Genomic DNA, 20,776 nt, shown 5'->3' on the forward strand with positions numbered 1-20,776 from the left:
GAAGAAAAGTACAGAAAATAATTACAAATATATATGTACTTCCATTATTCAACCTAATTAATCATACTTAATGTAAAAATGGATAAGCTTGCCCATCGTGAAATAGCATTGATATTTCAGTGCAGTAGCGGTAATTGGGTGCAAAAACTGGAAAGGGGGGGGGGGGGCAAAGGACAGTTCGCTTTCTCTTGGTAGGCAAGACTTAGCACTAAGAGAAAATTAGTGGCAAGAAGTCTGAGAAGACAACTGTTCCTAAATGCCCTCCATAATCACTGCCATTGTTTCAATGTTGTGGTATCATGAATTAAGAATCTTGATGAATCATTTAGATTCTTCATGAAATTGTTGCCATTTTGTAACAGGTTATCAGTGTCAGTAAATGTTTTATCTTTCTCTACCAGTCTCTGACAAAAATTCATGTTGGCTCATATCCACAAGTGTTCACATAACTTCAATGCACTTTGTTTGCTTTCTAGGAGGGCAAAAGTAAGGTTGTTGGCATGATGAGGGTTGGATCGTACAACCATCTCTCTCGAAGGCCATCTCTTGCTCCCACGATGAAGCTTGCTCTTTGCCAAAGTGATGTGTATTCTTCCAGTAGCGACTCCATAGAGAAACCAGAATTCACTGGGAAATCAGAGTAAGTGATTATTCTAGAAATCTAGAACTAGTTTCTCCTGTTGGTTCAGTGATGTATCACGTCAATAATGTTTGCAGTTAAGATAATAAACATTGCATTTTTCAACTTTAATGCTTTTTCCCAAACAGCCCAGATATCTTTACATGCAATTTGAATTTTATGTTACTCCTCTTATAGCTATATTTTTTTCCTTGTATGTACATATTGCTTGCATTGCATAATTATTTCTCTTATAGTTTGCGGTTCTTACAAGCACATAAACACAATTTTCAATGTAATGTATCGGGAGAACACATGCTCCCTTCATCCAACATTTATGAAGCATATTGAAATTTATAAATCCCATTACGCTACATTGAAAAATGTGTTTATATGCTTGTAAGAGCTAGAAATAATCCTGTAATATTGAATTATGTACAAAATCTACAGTGAATTATGAGGAAATGGAGGAAAATTTCTAGAGAATAAGCAAAATATAGATATTTTAATATTGATATTATTTTACACCATATGTGGAAGTATCATGTTGTTATCTGTAAAAAAAAGTCACTCTAGTGGGAAATAAAGAGACTAAAAGTTAAAAGGTTTCAAAAATGTACATGAAAGAACAAATATTTCATTAACGACCAACGAACAGATGAAATAAAAATAGGTATGAGGAAGTTATTAGAAACACTATATAACACAGGGATTTGTATCTTGTTTTTATATTGCACACTAATGTTCATTTCAAAAGCACTACAAGCAGTCAAAAATACTAAAACTTATGATTAAAAAGTGAAAAATAAAATTATAGGCAAACCAGTCATTTTTAAAGTTATTTAAGTTAACAGAGGATTGAAACTGTGGCTGTGCATTGTCAATGTCATTATACCACGTACGCTTTTAGAAGGAACATGAGTTCAGCCAATACGCAGCCAGTGCTATTGCGCTGTTGCCAAACTAACTGCTAGTGGAAGGGAAATGCAGAGAATTCGTTGTGTCCAATATTCAACTTTCTTATATACAGTGCATCCATTTCGATCTGCAGCCGAGAGATCGGGAGAAACGTGGCGGGCGGCGCTGACGGAGATGCCGACATTTGAGGCCTGTAATGCCCGCTTATTTTTGTGGACATCTTGCAAAACGAGCACTAACCTGTGTTATAACACGCAAAAGTTCTTCTGTAATTCTTCCAAGTTCCACCCTTATATACACAAATAAATACGCTTTAGAAATTGTATTAAGAGCCACAGATAATACTCTGTAAAACATTTTAATCATAGTTTTGACCAGTAACGTTCTGCTTAAGTTTATATCCTTGAAAGAGTTTTGTGTCGATGGGATCGTTTGGAGGTTTCGAATGTGCAACACTGTATCAAGATTACGCTGCAGACGAACCGTTAAAAGCTAATGGTGTTCGTGAGCTTCCTTGCAATCCGAAATCTCCTAGCTCAAGTTTTTTGTTCCTTCGCGACTACAGAGCTGTGAATATAGTGGCAGGCAGATGTAAACCAAGAGCGTGTTAATTTCGTACTGTGCGTAAGAGTGTTATTCTTGGTTACTTGCCGTTACTTGTTTGTGTTATTGCAGTGTGTATGTGTGTTGTGTCAGTCAGACGATTGGAATGCCAGCCGCAAGGTTCACGTTAGACCAAAGAATTTTTATGTATGACACTTACGTGAAAACAGACTCGTGTCGAGACATGTGTAGGCAATTTGTACAGAAATTCCCAGGCGTTTCACCTCCACATAGAGATACGGTTAGACGTCTTGTCCTTAAATTACGAGAAACTGGATTGTTAAATTTTAAAACACCTAAGCAAAAACGACGGATTCTAACTGAAGCAAAACTCGATGAAATTGGTGCAGCGTTAGAACGTTCTCCAAACAAACCTCTACGCCGTGTTTCACAGGAGATGGGCGTGTCAAAATCATCAGCACATACAGCCACTAAGCTACTAAAATTAAAACCGTACGGAGTTTCTATAGTGCAAGAATTACGGCCCCCTGACAACGTAAGTAGAGTAAATTTCTGTAATTGGGTTTTGCAGAATATTGTAGATGGTATTGTTGATCCACAGTTAATAATTTTTTCGGATGAGGCATGGTTTCACTTGCGTGGTCATGTTTGTTCACAGAACAATAGATACTGGAGCACTGAAAATCCCCGAATAATACACGAAGTTCCGTTACACGATGCAAAAATTGGTGTGTGGTGTGCTGTAAGTGCCAAAAGAATAATAGGGCCTATATTTTTTGAAGACACAATAAATTCAGAGAGGTACCGCACACAAATACTCGCGCCGTTTTTTTCAGTTGTTATCAGATAATGAGAGACAATATGGGTATTTTCAACAAGATTCGGCCACAGCCCATACCGCCGCTGATTCTTTGGACGCTATAAGGGAGGTGTTTGATGACAGAATAATTTCAAGAGTTTTATGGCCTTCACGTTCGCCAGATCTTACCGTGTGTGACTATTATTTGTGGGGAACCTTGAAAAATAGAGTCTACCGAAATAACCCTCATAGCATCGACGAACTAAAAGACAATATAAGGGCAGAACTAGGAAGAATTACGGAAGAAGAACTTTTGCGTGTGAATCAAAATTTCATCAAACGATGCCAGGAATGTGTGAATGTAGGTGGACATCACTTTGAACAACTCTTATAACACAGGTTAATGCTAGTTTTGCAATATTTATATAAATGTCTGCATATGTCCATAAAAATATGCGGGCATTACAGGCCGCAAATGTCGGCACCTCCGTCAGCGCCACCCGCCACGTTTCTCCCGATCTCTCGGCTGCAGATCGAAAAGGACGCACGGTATATGTATATAATGCATATACAATATATATGAGTACAGTGAAATAATATAGTGAATATTTCTACACAGGATTATAATATCATATCACTGCAGCATATAAGATTTCAAACTGACTCTAGACTCACTCAATGTTGGAGAACAAACAGGACAATGCAGGGTCATTGTGTATATTGAGAAGAATTTAACACCCATTGTTTTCCCAACAACACGCCAGTGGCAATGAAAAAACAGAGGGAAGGAAAATGAAGGAGTAATTGTCTCTGTGTGTTAAGTGAGGCGTGTTGCTTCCAGAAATGATAACTCCGGCTGTAGCAACTAAAATTTATGGGACTTGGACAGTCAGGTTCAAAAGGTCTTGCACCATCTTATGAAGAAGTTAAAGTGGCGAGTTTTATGAAAACTTCTTGCATGCAAGAAAAATACACCGCAGTTGTATGTGCCACAGTTTTCTAACTGTACAATGTTGCACCCCTGCCATTGGCTGCTCACCACGGACAGCCTCTGTGTGGCATGGCTTCTAAAACTGTACGCCATATAGTAGCCTGTATGCATGTTAATACTGGTACATACAATGGAGGAAACTAATTGTAATAATTATAGGAATCAATATACATTTTAACTTACTTCGCATAAGATTTCTATTTAGTTTGTTATTGCTATATTTGTCAAGTTTTCCTTTGCAATATTACAGTTTGTGCAGCGGCATGGACAACATTAAAGAGATTGCGGAGAATGTAAAGGAAGGCAGTGACAAAGGGTCAGATAATGGAAGTGATGCAGTAGAAGAAAATAACAACTGTAAAATGGAAAATATATGCAATCACAAAAACAATTATGAAGAGTACGAGAGGTTAGTATCCATTCATACATATATCTATACCTTGAAAGCTGTAGGGGTAACATGTTTGGAGAGATTTATACAGAAGCACACTATTTGAAGCTATTCTGTACAAGCCTTTGTGTATGAATTTGGAAAATGGTAACTGGATGACTGAAAAATTGTTTGTTTTTAATAGTATTATTATGAATTTTCCCTATTCGTTATAGATACAACTTTCATTTTGATTATATTGAACCCCTACAATAGCACTGTACAGTTCTGATGAAAAGTATGAAAATACTTTGTAGAAATAGAATTGTGATTGATTATGGCTATCAAGATGTGTACATTTCAAACCATCCATTCTGAGAGGTTTTTATGCATAAAAGGTTTCATTCACTTAGTTAACTTTCCTGCCCGACAACAAGTAAAAGCATTAAACATTACAAAAAGAAGTAATGATTGGTAAGAAATAATATGACAACAGTATCATACATGAAGCTAAAGGTACTAAAAATATTATGCAGTGTGCTGATTTTGTAAGCCAAATCAAGATGACTGCCTCATTGAGCGATCAAACTTTAATGCTTTCAGGGTCAGTTTTAACAAGAGATTATTTCGATATAAAGTTGTTTGGTACAAAATATGACATCCTTTGTCAGAGTTCAACTTATGTGCATATTAACATGCAAATTAGGCGAAGTGGTTACTGTCAGAATTCACTTGGTGAGGTTGTGCTAGGAGAGGATGTGATGAATGAGATCTGGCTTCTCAGTTAATAATCAGCCTCTAAGTGGCAAATTGGTACAGTTGATATGATGGGCAACTTTTTTTCATTGTATGATACAAGTTGGTGTCCTGCACGGTTTTTCTTTTACCAATTTTTACAATTAAATAATTATTTATCATGTGTTTCTCACTTAAGTGTTAAAATTATTTCTACTTTTCATCATGCAGAGGTGTTTTTTAGACTTACAAAGCATCCTCAATGAAAGTTGTATTGTTCTTTGCAGTTCAAAGTTATGGTAAACTAATCATCGTACATTGAAAAACTTGGTGCTGGTTAAGTGTGTCAAATAACTCTGGCAGATAGTTAACAGATAACCACTTCATTTGGTATTAGTAATTTCAGGTTTGAATCCGAAAGCAGTGACTTTGAAAATGAAGACAATCTAGAAAATGAAGATGAGATCCTGCTTAGGGAAAAATGTGATGCTGAAAACTATGCTTCCCTACTACAAAAGCAAAGGACATTCCGGTAAGCATATATCATAACGATGGAAGTAAAATCTTGGCAAATTCTTGCTTATTACTTTATTACTTTTTCCTTTTCTGGTTTGATTTGTGTTGCAAGTACGTATCTGGAGTGCTAAATTTCCTGAAGTTCACAATAGTACTTATACATATGTAAATACTTTCTCCATATACCCTTACAGAAGGTTGTTTGGGATATATCCAAACAACTTTCAATGTGTACTGACCTCATGAAATGCCATGCTGCCACCACCGATTGTGTTCTATCGGACCACGAACATTGTGGACTATCACCCTACGTCAGTGGTTCTCAACCATTTTCAGTCCAGGACCCACCTTGAAGGATATTACCCTTCATGGGACCCATAAGCATGGCACCTGCAGAATTACTTGTAGGGGTGTGCACAAAGTTTATAATCATTTTTTGCTAACATTGAGTACTCTTTTAAGTTTGCTTGAACAAATTACTCATCCTTCATTCTAGAAAAGTAAATATGTAATTTAAAAGACTAATTTACTCTAGTCTAAGATCTAACTAAGCACACATGATGAAATTGAATAATAAAAAAAAAAATACTCCCCGAGCTAATCTGATGGTTGGAGCTGCCTTTTTCGCATAAGCTGGGGTATGTTGTGTACAATGGTAGTTAAGTCATAAATCTGAGTGAGCGTCAAGTTTATTTCTGTACTTCTGTACTGTGCTTTTCACTTGAATCAGAGATGAAAATCCCTTTTCATATAAATATAAGATGGTGACCGTCATGAGCAACTTTAATGCCTCATCCAAAAGTTCAGGATACTCACCTCTTCCAGATGTACAAAAACTTTTTAAGTCTGAATCTAAAAATTTAGTTTTAATCCCAGAATCACAGCTGATATCAATCAGTTGTTCTCTTAGTTTTACTCTTATGTTTTCAAGACACAGTAAATACATTTTCGAACCTGACTTCGCCACCCACGAAATGCCCTCTAGGGGCCCAGCAGTGGGCCATGCCCCATAGGTTGAGAAACGATGCCCTACATGGAACTCCGATGGAGATCTCAATTGGAGAACGGGCATCAGAATCTTCAGGCTTTCCAAAGACCGGGGAGAGTGCCTTAATTTTTTGTCTACCTTAGTTATCTACAACTTTCATAAAACCCCTTTGAAAAGTGTCCAGCACCCCTTGCCATTGGTGTTATGGTGTGTAATTGACCCAAATGTGACCACTGCCAGAGAGGTAAATGGGTGCTTTGTCCATTGTGACTACAGTCCTTCACTTGGACTCCACCAGGTGTCTTTCAGAATTTTCTGCAGTTGATCCTGCATTCGGCAATGTTTCTTGGGAGGTGGTGGTGCATGTGGTGGGCCTTACGAACACACCGCAGCCCAAGATGGTTATGGATGGTCGTGTTCACAGTGAAAGGAGCAAATGCCCCCTCCTGCCCATCTCACATTGAGTTGATGGATTTTCTTGGCATGCCATTTGCCGAATCTCTTGGAGCACATCAGGCGATACTTCCACTGGTGTTCGTTCTCTTATGGTTGCCTTTTGTGGGCAAATTTTTGTTTACCAATGAGCACCTGTTGTTTGCACCAGAACACAACTCTCTTTCACAGTGGTTTTTCAGATGGTGAAACCATTCTCCCGACACTGTTTTAATATTCGGTCATGCAAGAAATGTACATGGAAAAGGGCCTTGATGTACCCTTTCAAATAATGGTTCAGTTTTGTTGCCATGACACCTGGCAGCTGCAAGCTGTGATACAAGACTGATAACAACAGCTGCACTGTTACTCTAGCTCAGTCCCACAGATGGCAGTGGCGTTGCAAAATCGTTTGGATATATCCTGAACAACCTTCTGTATTGGCTACCCATGCAGCTGAATAATTAACGAGTCATTCCATGCGAAATCAACACAGCCTTTGACCTGACCATCTCCGATTTTCATGAAATTTGGGGAATTGAAACTATGCATGGAACTTAGTAACTATGAAAATTTTTAGTTTCGTGCGTCTTGTAATTGTTAAATTATTCAAGGTCAAAGTTAGCATAAATTGCCTTTTTTGAGCCCGCTTAGCTATACTAAATGTGCTGTAACTCCGCCCCTATTTTGCCTAGGAAGCTCAAATAAAGCTTATTGTACAGGGAATTGAATAAGCTTTCCAGTGATATATAACAAGCCTACCTTTGGATAAAAATATAATTTTGTCACGTGACCTTGACTTTTGCCCTTGAAAATCTCAAAACATGTCATCACCAAAAATCGTGAAAAAAATATATTTGGTCCCTCATACCATACTCTAAAACATACCAAAAAATCATTCTGGGACTGCAATGGGATCTGAAAATACAAAATAATATGTGTAACTATGTGACTGATAAAAGCCCCATTACATGAACTATGAAGAGTCAAATGTCCCTTAACACCCCCTACAAAATGTGAAGGCGTTATCCTGGGTATAATTGGTCATAAAAGAAATAGGTTAGGCACAGGGAGATCCCTAGCCATGTGTATCAAGCGCAGATCCGGCATATTGTTGACCGCCATATTGAATTCAACGCAAAAATTTCAAAGGAAAGGGGGTTATGTGATATATCAAATCAGGCTAGAATTTCACGAGAAATGAAGTGACGAAGGATTTTCCAATGTATCTTACGCCAGAAAAAAGTTATACACATATCTTTCACTTACGATATATGCACATTATAATGTTGTCAATGTTCCTGTGAGCACACTCGTTGACGTCTCTCACACTCGCATAGAACATTTGGTAATGTAGCATGTGCAACAACATCGCATGCAGCAACTATGCCTTCTCTCAGATGGTCAATATCAGGGATTTTTAGTGCATGCACCATTCTCTTCAAATGTTTCTGAAGGTAAAAGTCCTCCTAAGATGTTAGATCTGGGGAATGTGCAGGCCTTTTAATAGATCCCCATCTGCCCATCAATCTACCTAGACATTTACCATGAAGAAATTGCGAAAATATAGTGTGGTCACACTCTGTCCTGTTTCAAAACTCTCGAAAAGTGCCATATCCCGTAAGCAAGGGTGAAAAAACCTGTTCACTTAACAAATCCAAGACGCCCTCACCATTTAAGGTTCCGTTGTTGAATATGGACCAACCATTTCCGTTCGCTATACATTATATCACATAATTAGCTTACCAGCAACAACCATTCGACTGAGCAAATCACAGGTATTGCATATTATTTTTATTAACTTCACCGTGAACATAAAAAATTTGCCTCGTCACTGAAGAATTTTTCATTCCAAAGGAAGTGTCACGTAATTGTTTGAGATACTTTTCCCAATATTCTTCACTATTCAACTATTTGGTGAATGTAGCTGATTAAAATCATATGCAATGGTGCGTATACTTCTTTCTCTCCCAAGATGTCAGCGTGATCTCGATGAGTTCCTAACACGTTAGGAGCATTCCAATGCTTTGTTTTTAACACCTCGAAAAGGAGAAAATGGTTACAAGCATGCAGTAATAAATTTTTGCTGGTTAAATATATGTTGGAAAATCCTTCGTCACTTCATTTCTCGTGAAATTCTAGCCTGATTTGATATATCACATAACCCCCTTTCCTTTGAAATTTTTGCGTTGAATTCAATATGGCGGTCAACAATATGCCGGATCTGCGCTTGACACACATGGCTAGGGATCTCCCTGTGCCTAACCTATTTCTTTATGACCAATTATACCCAGGATAACTCCTTCACATTTTGTAGGGGGTGTTAAGGGACATTTGACTCTTCATAGTTCATGTAATGGGGCTTTTATCAGTCACATAGTTACACATATTATTTTGTATTTTCTGATCCCATTGCAGTCCCAGAATGATTTTTGGTATGTTTTAGAGTATGGTATGAGGGACCAAATATATTTTTTTCACGATTTTTGGTGATGACATGTTTTGAGATATTCAAGGTCAAAAGTCAAGGTCACGTGACAAAATTACATTTTTATCCAAAGGTAGGCTTGTTATATAACACTAGAAAGCGTATTCAATTCTCTGTACAATAAGCTTTATTTGAGCTTCCTAGGCGAAATAGGGGCGGAGTTACAGCACATTTAGTATAGCTAAGCGGGCTCAAAAAAGGCAATTTCTGCAAACTTTAACCTTGAATAATTTAACAATTACAAGACGCACGAGACTAAAAATTTTCATAGTTACTAAGTTCCATGCATAGTTTCAACTCCCCAAATTTCATGAAAATCGGAGATGGTCAGGTTAAAAATTGTACATATCTGTGTTGATTTGGCATGGAATGACTCTAACACACTCCAAGCAGTTTTGAGTTTCATCTCCAGTATGAATTCCAAAATTTTAATGTAGACTTTGTATTGTGAGGAAAATTGGAAGGCTATGGAAAACAATTAGTAGCAGTCTCCAGTCTATAAAGCCAGGTAAAAGTGGTGATGGGATTTGATACTTTAATAAACATGTTGCTTTGGAAGCCTTGGCTTTTAAGGACTATTGTGACATATGGTTAATAAAATGGAACCTTATTTGTATGTTTATTCAGGGGATTGTATCTAAAGAACTTACAAAGTGGAAAAATGCATAACCTGGGAAATTTTATAACATATGGCCTTGGTGGGGTCAGAAAGGTTGAATATAAAATCCAGGAATGTAATATTGGGATTCCACTGCATATAAATTGGAGTGCATATATTTAATATGTAGGTATATTTAATCATCGATACCCACTGATACTCTTCCTGGGGTTTTGCAGTCTGCAAAAATGCCACTGGACACTTTCATGGAGTCAAAATTGTGTGACTGCCCCTTACATATTTCTGGTGCATTCAAAACCAGGACCCCTTTACCATTTATGCACATACAGTATTTGTTTTTCCAGTCTCTTGTGCATCCTTTTTCTTCAGCTCATGGAAATTATTTTAGCAAGACTGCCTGGGAAAAATGGATTTTATAAATGATTATATACATATTCTGAACTATTTAAATTGTTACAATTTTCAGTAACGAGTGTCAATAAAAGTAGTAGCAGTGGTACCGGTAATTGCTCCAAAGAAGTAGTGTATCAGTCCTAATTTTAACGTTTAACTGCAGTTTGCTACTTCACAATTATTTGGTCGTATAGTGAAATCCTGATTTTAAATTCCATATCTTACATTTTTCTGTATTAAGCATTCAATCTTGTTGATCCCAACATAGCAAAATATAGTAAAATTTTACTCAATTTTACATTTTCCTGCATTTTAAGTTTTTTCATCTTCATCCCATGAAAAACTTGAAATCGAGGTTCCAGTGTATTTATTTCATAATGTCATTTAATTTTTACGGGGCATCTTTGAGAATGTTTCAGTCATCACAACTTTTGAGCCCTACTAGTGATGTTAGTAAAAGCTGCAAATAAGCGTACTTCAGTACATTACTTCTTAACCTCTCCCATGTGAATTCTCTCTTTTGCAGGGACCAAGTGTTGCATTACTCAGTAAAGGCACGCACAGTGGTAGCAAACTTGAGTTGGCCCTGGGGATTTGAGCAAACCCTTCTTCACATCCGCTACTGTATCACAGGACTATTACTCTTCGCAGCCCTCCTTAGCCTTGTGTCTACTTTCGTGCCAACTTCGGCCGAGGAGAGACAAACTCAGCCAATTTCTTGGACAGATTTGAACGAACTGTTTGGACCACACCTTTCTTTACGTCATGTAGGTCCTCAGCCGTACTAGCTACTGTTTATAGAATGTTGTGATGTGTCACACTCCATTGTGACGAAATGTCAATTGTAAAGACTTGAGTGCAAATAGTGTGTGTGCGTGTGTTTAGAAGTGTGCGTGGGTGAGACTGCAGTTTCTTGTTTTAGTGTCAGGACTACCTTCCCTTCATGTTCTCATGTTGTTGGCACACAATAATCTGGTCGAGAAATGTTACCGTATCTTCCAAGTAAGTATTACCAAATGTGTGTATTGAACAGTTACATAGACTGTAGTGCCAAATAAATAAATCTAGATTTTTTTAAAAAAAGAATAACCTTGAGCAGAGGTGGATTTCAAAAAAATAAAAAAAAGTGTTACAGGACAATACTTAATGTTACAGTTTTAGAAGTACATATTACTGACACGTTGGTCAGTGTATACATAAAAGTATATGTATGTTATTGTCGATACCATCAAAAAGGACCATGTACAATAGAAGTATATTTATTGATAGACTTTGTATAGAAATAATACTGAATATTTTTCTTTATTGCAAATATTTAGATAATGACAGGACATAGACCCAGTTGAGTTGGTAGATTATCATGTAAGTTTTTTTTAAAAAGGAAAATACATTAAAAGAAGTGAAAGTTTTTGTCTTGTAAAACAGTTTTCCCACGTTTTGTACTGTTGACACTGTACTGTGATTGCTCTCTCCAATGAAGTAGTCATTTTTGCTAACTCAACTCTTGAAAATTATCATCATTCAAAAGTACATTTTTGAATGTGTATCAGTTAAAGTGGGGTCCTAGGTTCAAGTGCAGGGACCTGCAAATCAGTCCCACATCATGACTATGCGTTCTAAGGCATCATACTTTGGTCTTCGGCTACTGGACGCACCAGGTTCGAGTCTCCTGGTGGAAACGTAACAGCTTTTCTTCTGAGATTTTAGCCTGTGCATGGGACTGGTGACCACCCACCATTGTGAGAAAATTGGGGATCTACAAATGAGTAGTGTAACCTGGTAACTAAAATCTACAACAACGACTGGGGGTTCATCATGCTGACCACACGTCACTCCGATAACAGGTTAGATGCAGTGGCGATTTCTCTGGGTGTGTAAGTCTTGTCAACGGCCAAAGGAAAATGAAATAAAGAAGAAAGTATTTATACTTTTATAAATTACGATTTTGAGCGTTTTTCTTCAATTGTCAGTCTCGAGCGCCCGGTAGTTTTTGAACGCAGCGAAGCACGCAGTGGTTGTCAGGCAGGCAGATCGGTCCTGCACTGCCAGGACGTTGGAGAGGAAATACGTCGTCCTGCCACTGCCAAAACATAGGATGACCGTGCATGCGCACCCTGCCACCTACCAGCATGGTTACCTCCTCAAGGCGTTGTATTTGTTCCCAATGATTTGACTCTCATTCGTCCCACGTTCCACGTTGTTTTGCTCGTGAATGTTGTGCATTATTTCTTGAACGTGTGGTGTGAAGTGATGTGATTATTTTAAGATGGAGAATAGTGAAAGTGTTGTGCAAAAGTATTTAAATAATTCATTTTCTTCGCTTTCATATTCAGAGAAGAAACAAGTGATTGACAATGGTCGACCATGTCCGAATCTCACGATGTCAACATGTGTTAAAGGAAAAAGTGGTGCTGGAAAAGGTTTTGAGAGACATTTTCGAAAAGAACTCTCTGAAATTTCAGACTGGCTTTGCGGGTGTGATGTGGTGAATAAATTTTAATGTTGGACATGTTTATTATTCTAGACTAAAAAAGGTGTTGGGAATTATCAAGGGTATGTGGATTTGAATCATCTCAATAATGCAGTGAGAAAACACAGCGAGTCTGAATTGCATCTTTATAGTTTCTTTAAATTTAGTAGTTTTGTTGCCACCCCTACTAGAATCGACGTTCTTTTGGATACTCAACGAAAAGCTGAAATAGAGCTACACAATGAAAAAGTAAAAAAGAACAGGGAAATATTAAAGAGGTTGTTTAACGTCGTCTGCTATTTAGCAAAGCAAGAACTGCCATTCCGAGGCCATGAGGAAAATGCAGCATCTCTAAATAAGGGCAATTACATGGAATTCCTTATTGCAAGTGCCGAGTTTGATCCCTCATTAAAAGAACATTTATTAAATTCTACAATTTTTCACGGTACTTCGGCAGGCATTCAAAATTGTTTAATAAATACAGTTTCGGATGTTCTGAGAGATGAAATCTACAATGAAATTCAAAAGACACTCTGTGGCTATCATGGTTGATGAAACATCAGACATTAGCAAAAAATCTCAGGTGTCAACAGTGTTACGTTTTTTTTCGGCCTCACAGGAAAAAGTCATTGAAAGATTTCTTGGATTTCATGACATGAGCGCCGATAAAACTGCAAGAGCTCTTTTTAGTCACATGACTGAAATAATGGATAAATATAAGTGTGGGGATAAATTAATTGCCCAGACATACGATGGATATTCTGTAATGAGTGGTCATTTGAATGGCCTTCAAAGTAAAGTTTTGGAAAATCATCCGAAAGCTTTTTTTACGCATTGTTATGTTCATGTCATGAACTTGGTGCTGCAACAATCGTTAGAATGTAACAAAGAGCTTAAGGTATTCTTTTGTGGTCTTAAATCACTGCCTACGTTTTTCTCTCATTCTCCAAAGAGGTTACACGAACTTTCTGCTTTCATGTCCAGAATGCTCCCATCATTAGCTCCTACCAAATGGAATTTTACCTCTAGGCTAGTGTGGACAGTCAATGACAAAAGAGAAGCACTGCTTACGTTTTTTGAACATGTTAGTAAAAGTGGAGACTTCGATCATTTGACTGCAATGACTCAAAGAGGATTTTCTAGCTTCCTGAAGGATTTCAAAAATATATTTAAAAAAAGGCTTTATCCAACTTGCTTGCCTTTTCAGACGTATTATTCAGTATATTGCAGTCTAAAAATGTTGATATTTTGTATTGCAGTAATAAAATAACTGCATTTCAACAACAGCTGTAAAAGGAAAGTGAGAATTTCGAAACACTGTGGAATTCTATAACTGGTGCAGTAGAAGAGGAAGAAGTTGTTGAAATGAAAAGGAGGCGACTGAACAACGAATCACAGAAAGACCACTGTCGGTGGCTTTTCTTTGAAATCATTGATAATATCAGCAACCAGATAACAATTAGACTCGCATCATTTGAAAAATTGCAATATTTTGATTTACTAAGTCCCACAAAGCGGGGCTACTTGAATAAAAGAGAGAACTTTCCTCACCATCTTGTACATAAATTGCAGGAAATTTATGGCAGTCTGTTTAATTTAACCAAACTGCAGAATGAACTTTATGTTTGGTAAGCTTCCACTGAAGAATCAGAGAAAACACCAATTGAGATTGTAAATTATCTACTGGACACGAATCTAGTGGGTGGGTTTACGGAAATATATAAATTAGCAGTGTTGATCGCAACAATTCCTTCCACGACGTCATCTGTCGAGAGATCGTTCTCATCACTGAAGAGGATCCACACATTCTGCCACTCTACTCAAACTCCGGACCGGATGACGAATTTAAGTCTTATCTCCATCGAGAAGGAATTACTTTCTAAGCTCCGAGAAGGGGATAAATCCAAATTTTATGAGGCGGTGATCAGCGCATTTCTCTCTAAAGAAGAATAGAGCTGGAATTCAAGTAACTGTAAGAAATGAGCAGTTGATTTTTCAAAATTTACTTTTCGAAAGAATAAATGAAGGGTAAGGGGAAAAACCGGGAATGTGCATTTTAGTGATTTTTCAATGAATGGGTCATTCTTATGTCCACGGTGTTTTTTTGTAGGGGTGATGGGAGTTCCACCAATCCCTCTGGTTGCAAACTCGTGCTTTAAAAATTAATTGTATGGCGAAGTATTGAACATTAATTTTCTCGTTTAAAGAGTCCTTGCTTCTCCTTACCCTTCAAATATATTAAATTTTAAATGAAGTATTTACTTCATTTAAAATAATTTATGTAATTTAATGTTTTTCTAAATATTTATAAATTTACACCAAAAAAGTACGGAGAAAATTTGTAATATTGGTTCACAGAAATGAGGGGGGAGGGATTAACATTCCTTCTTTGCCAACACCTTAATTTCAGGGTCAGGGACGCCACTGGTTAGATGACTTCTCACCTTGGCAGGTGGGAATGAGGTCTGGAGTTCGTAGGTAGGCCTAGGCCCTCACGAGCTGTTGTGCCATGGGTTATTTTTATTTTATCTTCTCAATAGATTTACAAGGCAAGAAGGATTTCCACCACTCCAAGCAGTCTGTGCTCCAAATCCAATGCATTTTCACATTCTGACAAGTCTGCAATACATTTCTGGTTTTATCACAAATTTTTAACTTTGTAAAGATTTGTGTATGGTTATACCAAGTTCAAGATTCAGAAAGAGCTTGGTAATCATGTTTGGAATGTCAAAAAGTGAGTGATTTCTTGTAATTGTTTAACTTGACAAGGATGTTGTGATGCTTTGTGTTATTAAGTCACTCAGATGAACACTTTTACATTGAAGATTTAGAATAGTCATCATGGGATTTTCAGAATTTGCAAGTGGCTTGAATCCTGAAGAATTCTTCACACAGTGTTCATAGTGGTCAATTAGCGGCCAAAGGATTCTTTAGTAAGGACATAATTGGCCAGTGCTTGAAAATAGTATGAAACTTTGATCAAGGAAGGCAAGTGGCAGTTATGATGGGTCTTGATGCACTAACCACGCATTGCCCAATAAAAAGCTGCTTGGCAGGACACTACTGTAGCAGAATATCATTTCCGATTAGATCAAAGGTAGATGGTGCTTTTTTTCAGGCACAAATTAGTACACTAGTTCAGTGTGTGGCTGAGTAAATGAGAAAATATTGGTTACGTTCATAAAAGCTATGTATTTTGGCTTTTGTTGGCAGCAGTGTAGTAACACAAGCAATTGAAAAAAATAATATTGGCATTGAAATCATTCTAATCCTAGTAGATTATTTCCTCTGCAGGAGAAAGTGATAAGTGGCATGTAGTGACACTACTGATCTAGGAACTATCACAAGATACCCTGAATTAAAATACTTAGTTTGAAAAGATGATGTGAAGATTAATCATATACCTTTTGATTGATTTATTTTTCTTCGCTTTCCTACCACTTTTGGCTAATTGCGAAGATGAGGATGAGTGATGATAGGATGAAATTGATGAAGGAATAGTCACAAACCACACCCATGCCCAGGCTGGGATTCAAATCCGGGACCCGTGATATCATAGCATGCTGTGCTACCACTCTGCCACAGAGGCCAGCTAATCATTTACCTGATGGAATGTCAACAAAGAGCAAAAGTTTACTTAATTGGTACTTCTCAATTATACTCGTGTACATACACACTTGAGTGGCCACGGTGGCTCAGTCGGTAACGCGTCTGACTACCATGCTAAAGGTCCCGGGTTCGATCCCCGGCCGGTTCAAATCCGGGAACTTTTCTAACATTGGAAGCGGCCCCGGCACCCACCCAGCGTCGAATAACATGGGTACCTGGGGAAACCTGGGGGGTAAAGGCCGTCAGGGACGTGGTGCTGATCACATCACCCCCACTCACGACCGGATCAAGAAAATGTGGGGCGTTACCCCCACACCCCCTATACGCCTTCATGGCGTGGTGCTAAGCACAGGGGAACACTTTACTTTTACATACACACTTGGTTAATTTCATATTTCTGACACATGTTACTTCTTTGTCATATACATACAAGTATACGTACAATAATCACTAAATTATTACACAAAGATATTTTTAACTTTTAGCCTGTTATACAAGATGTTTGTTTAATTGCCGTTAGATACATTTGAAATCGATACTACAGAAATAATGAGAGACAATTATATGGAAGAGCCATGGTCTATTTCATTATCATATTGGAATAAGACTTCAGCTTTGAATCATTTCTGTAACCAGGGGTGCCCACAGGGGAAAATTATGGTGCAGGTTGTGCCATGGAGATTTTTGGGGGGACTTTAACCCTTCAAATAATATAAAATTCAACATTTAAATATCTTTCCAAAATATATGTAAAATTTTTACACCTTAAATGCACCATATTTAATCCATTAGATGAAGAAAAGAAAGTGTTCAGGTATTATCAAAGGGGAGGGGGGGGGATAAATATCCAATTCTTACATATTAGGCCTTAATTCACATGTGGGTTCTGGCGGGGGGTTCAGATTAAACGTTGGGGGGAGGACAGTATCCAACTATAGATTATGATGGGTATTTTAGTTAGAGGGGGATTTAGCATGAAATTGGGGGGGGATATCCAATTATTGTGATTACTATTGTCTTAGACTTGCGAAAATTGTGGTATGGAGACTGAGAATTAATTTTTTGAAGGATGCTATATTCACTCTTCAATATCAACAGTAAGTTTAAAATTGGCATGGAATTTTTGGTGGTAGGATTGAGTACTAACTTTAAAAGGGCAGATATGAAGCTCTTGATAAAGTGTTAAATCTTAGATTGTCAAGGGTTTTCTGTAGTGGAGAGAGAGAATTTGAACATTAAATTTTGTAGACTGTATTTAGCGATATGGTATCCACAAGTTTTCAACCCCGAACTTGCAAAAAGAGAAGCTGGAAAAGGCTAAATATCTCGGGATCCTAAGAAAGTATTGACACCTCATTAAATTAATATTCTTGAGAGCCTGCAAAGAAATGGATGTAAAAATTTTCTCGCTCACTTCATTCGCAATACTGTGTTCCGAGAATGTGTATTTGGTGCTTTACTAGGGTGAATGTGAAGTTTTATACTATAGCTGCATTACAAGACATAAGCAATACTCTCGATATTCATTAATAACATCACTTATTAAAATATTATACTTTTTTCTATGGTGGTACTGAAAATCATAATTTTGGAACAGGCTTTTTCATAAATAATAGAATTATCTCGGCTCTTAAAACAATAGAATTTATTAATGATAGGATATCATATGCAGTTTTACAGGGTAGGTGGTGTAAAATTATTTTAATAAACATACATGCACCAACGGAAGATAAAGATGATAATACTAAAGATGATTTTTATACAGAGTTAGAACAGGTCTTTGATAAATTTTCTCAGTATGATATGAAAATTCTGTTAGGTGACTGTAATGCACAGATTGGGAAAGAAGAGACATTTAAACCCACGATTGGTAAAGAAAGTCTTCATGAATTAAGTAATGATAATGGTATAAGATTGATTACTTTTGCAACCTCAAAGAATTTAATTGTGAAAAGTACCACTTTTAAACATAAAGATATCCATAAATATACCTGGTCTTCTCCAGATGGTAAAACTCATAATCAGATAGATCATATTCTCATTGATAAGAGAAGGCATACTAGTATAATTGACGTTCGTACACATAGAGGTGCTGACTGTGCCAGTGACCATTATTTAGTAATTGCTAAATTAAGAGAGAGACTCTCAGTGATAAATCATAAGCAACAAAATCTAAAAGTTCTAAAATTTGATACAGGAAAGTTTACTGATGAAAGAATTAAGAAAGATTACCAAATTAAACTGTCAAATAGATTTGATGTTTTGCAGGATTTAAATGATGATGAAAATATAAATGAAACAGACGTAAATAAGAATTGGGAGCACATACGTAATGCAATAGAATCAGCAGCTAAAGAAAGTATAGGATACCATAAACCGAGAAAAAGTAAGCCATGGTTTGTGTCATAATCTAATAGAAATAAGAAATCAGGCTAGACTTAGGTGGTTAAATAACTCTGATGATACAAATCTAAACAATTATCATAGAATAAAGAGAGAAGTTAACCGCACGTTTAGAAGTAAAAAAAGAGATTACTTGAAAAGCAAAATTAACGAAATTGAAACAAACAGCAAAAATAAAAATATCAGAGATTTATATAAAGGTGTAAATGAGTTTAGAAAGGGGTGGCAACCTAAAGTAAACTTGATAAAAGATAAAGACGGTGATTTTCTAGCTGACCCAAGCGATATTCTAAATAGATGGAAGAACTACTTCAATGACCTTTTAAATGTCCATGTAGGAGATAAATCAGAAGTGAATGAAGTACACACAGCAGAACCTTTAGTCCCAGAACCTAACTTGACTGAAGTTAAAGATGCTATTAAAAGGCTAAAGAATAACAAAGCACCTGGCATTGATTTAATACCAGCTGAGTTAATTAAATATGGTGGAAATTCATTAATTTGTCAAATTCATAAATTAATTTGTTTAATATGGAATAAAGAAGAAATCCCTCAACAGTGGAAAGAATCCATAATTGTTCCTGTGTTTAAAAAAGGTGATAAAATGAACTGCAATAATTACCGTGGAATTTCTCTACTCTCAACAACATATAAAATATTATCTAACATTCTTTTAACAAGACTAACCCCATATGCTAATGAAATTATAGGTGATTATCAATGTGGATTTAAACGCAACAGATCAACTACAGATCAAATTTTTCACATCAGACAGACACTTGAAAAAAAGTGGGAATATAATCAAAATGTCCATCAGCTATTCATTGATTTCAAAAAAGCATATGATTCGGTCAAAAGAGATAAATTATATAATATATTAGTAGAGTTTGGAATACCTAAGAAGCTTGTTAGTATGATAAAAATATGCACCAGTGAAACAGAAAGTAAAATTCGTGTGGGTATTAATATGTCTGACAAATTTACAATTCATGATGGGTTAAAACAAGGAGATGCATTATCTCCATTGCTCTTTAATTTTGCTTTAGAATATGCTGTTAGGAAGGTAAACGAAACTAAAGAAGGACTAAAATTAAATGGTGTGACTCAGTTGTTAGCATATGCAGATGATGTAGACTTACTGGGGGATGATGTGAATAAATTAAGAATAATGCTAAAATATTTTTCAAAACTGCTAAAGAGATAGGTTTGGAAGTTAACAAAGAGAAAACTAAATATATGCTTACAGGCCGAAACCAAGTGTTAGGTAATAATCAAAATCTAATTATTGATAACAACTCGTTTGAAACAGTTTCCAAATTCAAATACTTAGGAGTAATATTAACAAATGAAAATTATATTAAAGAGGAAATAAAAAGTAGGCTTAATTCAGGAAATGCATGTTACTTCTCTCTTCATAAACTTTTGTCTTCTCGTTTAATATCTAAGAATCTAAAAGTTAAAATATACAAAACAGTAATTTTGCCTGTAGTATTATATGGGTGTGAAACTTGGTCCCTTACATTGAAAGAGGAACATAAATTGAGAGTATTTGAAAATAGGATCCTTAGGAAAATATTTGGACCTAAAAGGGATGAGGAGACAGGTGAGTGGAGAAGGTTACATAATTTAGAACTACATAATTTGTATTCATGTCCAGACATTATTAGAATAATTAAATCAAGAAGACTTAGGTGGGCAGGCCATGTGGCACGAATGGGAGAGGATAGAGGAGTTTTCAGAATTCTTGTTGGGAAACCTGATGGTAAGAGACCAGTAGGAAGGCCAAGACGAAGATGGAGGGACAACGTCGAGATGGACCTAAGGGAAATCGGTAGGGATGGAAAAGAGTATATAGATCTTGC

The 20,776-nt window shown here is 36.7% G+C and overlaps 1 protein-coding gene across 5 annotated transcripts in view; it reads left to right on the forward strand.

The window, feature by feature from the left end:
- Window positions 1–11,840, forward strand: part of LOC145985353 (inositol 1,4,5-triphosphate receptor associated 2-like) — a 283,782-nt gene extending 271,942 nt beyond the window's left edge. For 4 of the 5 annotated variants that reach the window (XM_083119264.1, XM_083119263.1, XM_083119266.1 and 1 more), the window contains 4 exons: window positions 477–640; window positions 4,142–4,300; window positions 5,394–5,528; window positions 10,959–11,840. In XM_083119264.1, the coding sequence (XP_082975390.1) occupies window positions 477–640; window positions 4,142–4,300; window positions 5,394–5,528; window positions 10,959–11,220 (720 nt within the window). In that variant the 3' untranslated portion in view covers window positions 11,221–11,840. The remainder of the gene's footprint in view (window positions 1–476; window positions 641–4,141; window positions 4,301–5,393; window positions 5,529–10,958) is intronic. The other variant, XM_083119265.1, reaches the window with a different exon arrangement.
- Window positions 11,841–20,776: the final 8,936 nt, after the last annotated feature.

This window comes from Lepisma saccharinum, chromosome 3 (assembly GCF_977018435.1).
Source record: "Lepisma saccharinum chromosome 3, izLepSacc3.1, whole genome shotgun sequence".
Lineage (NCBI taxonomy): Eukaryota > Metazoa > Arthropoda > Insecta > Zygentoma > Lepismatidae > Lepisma > Lepisma saccharinum.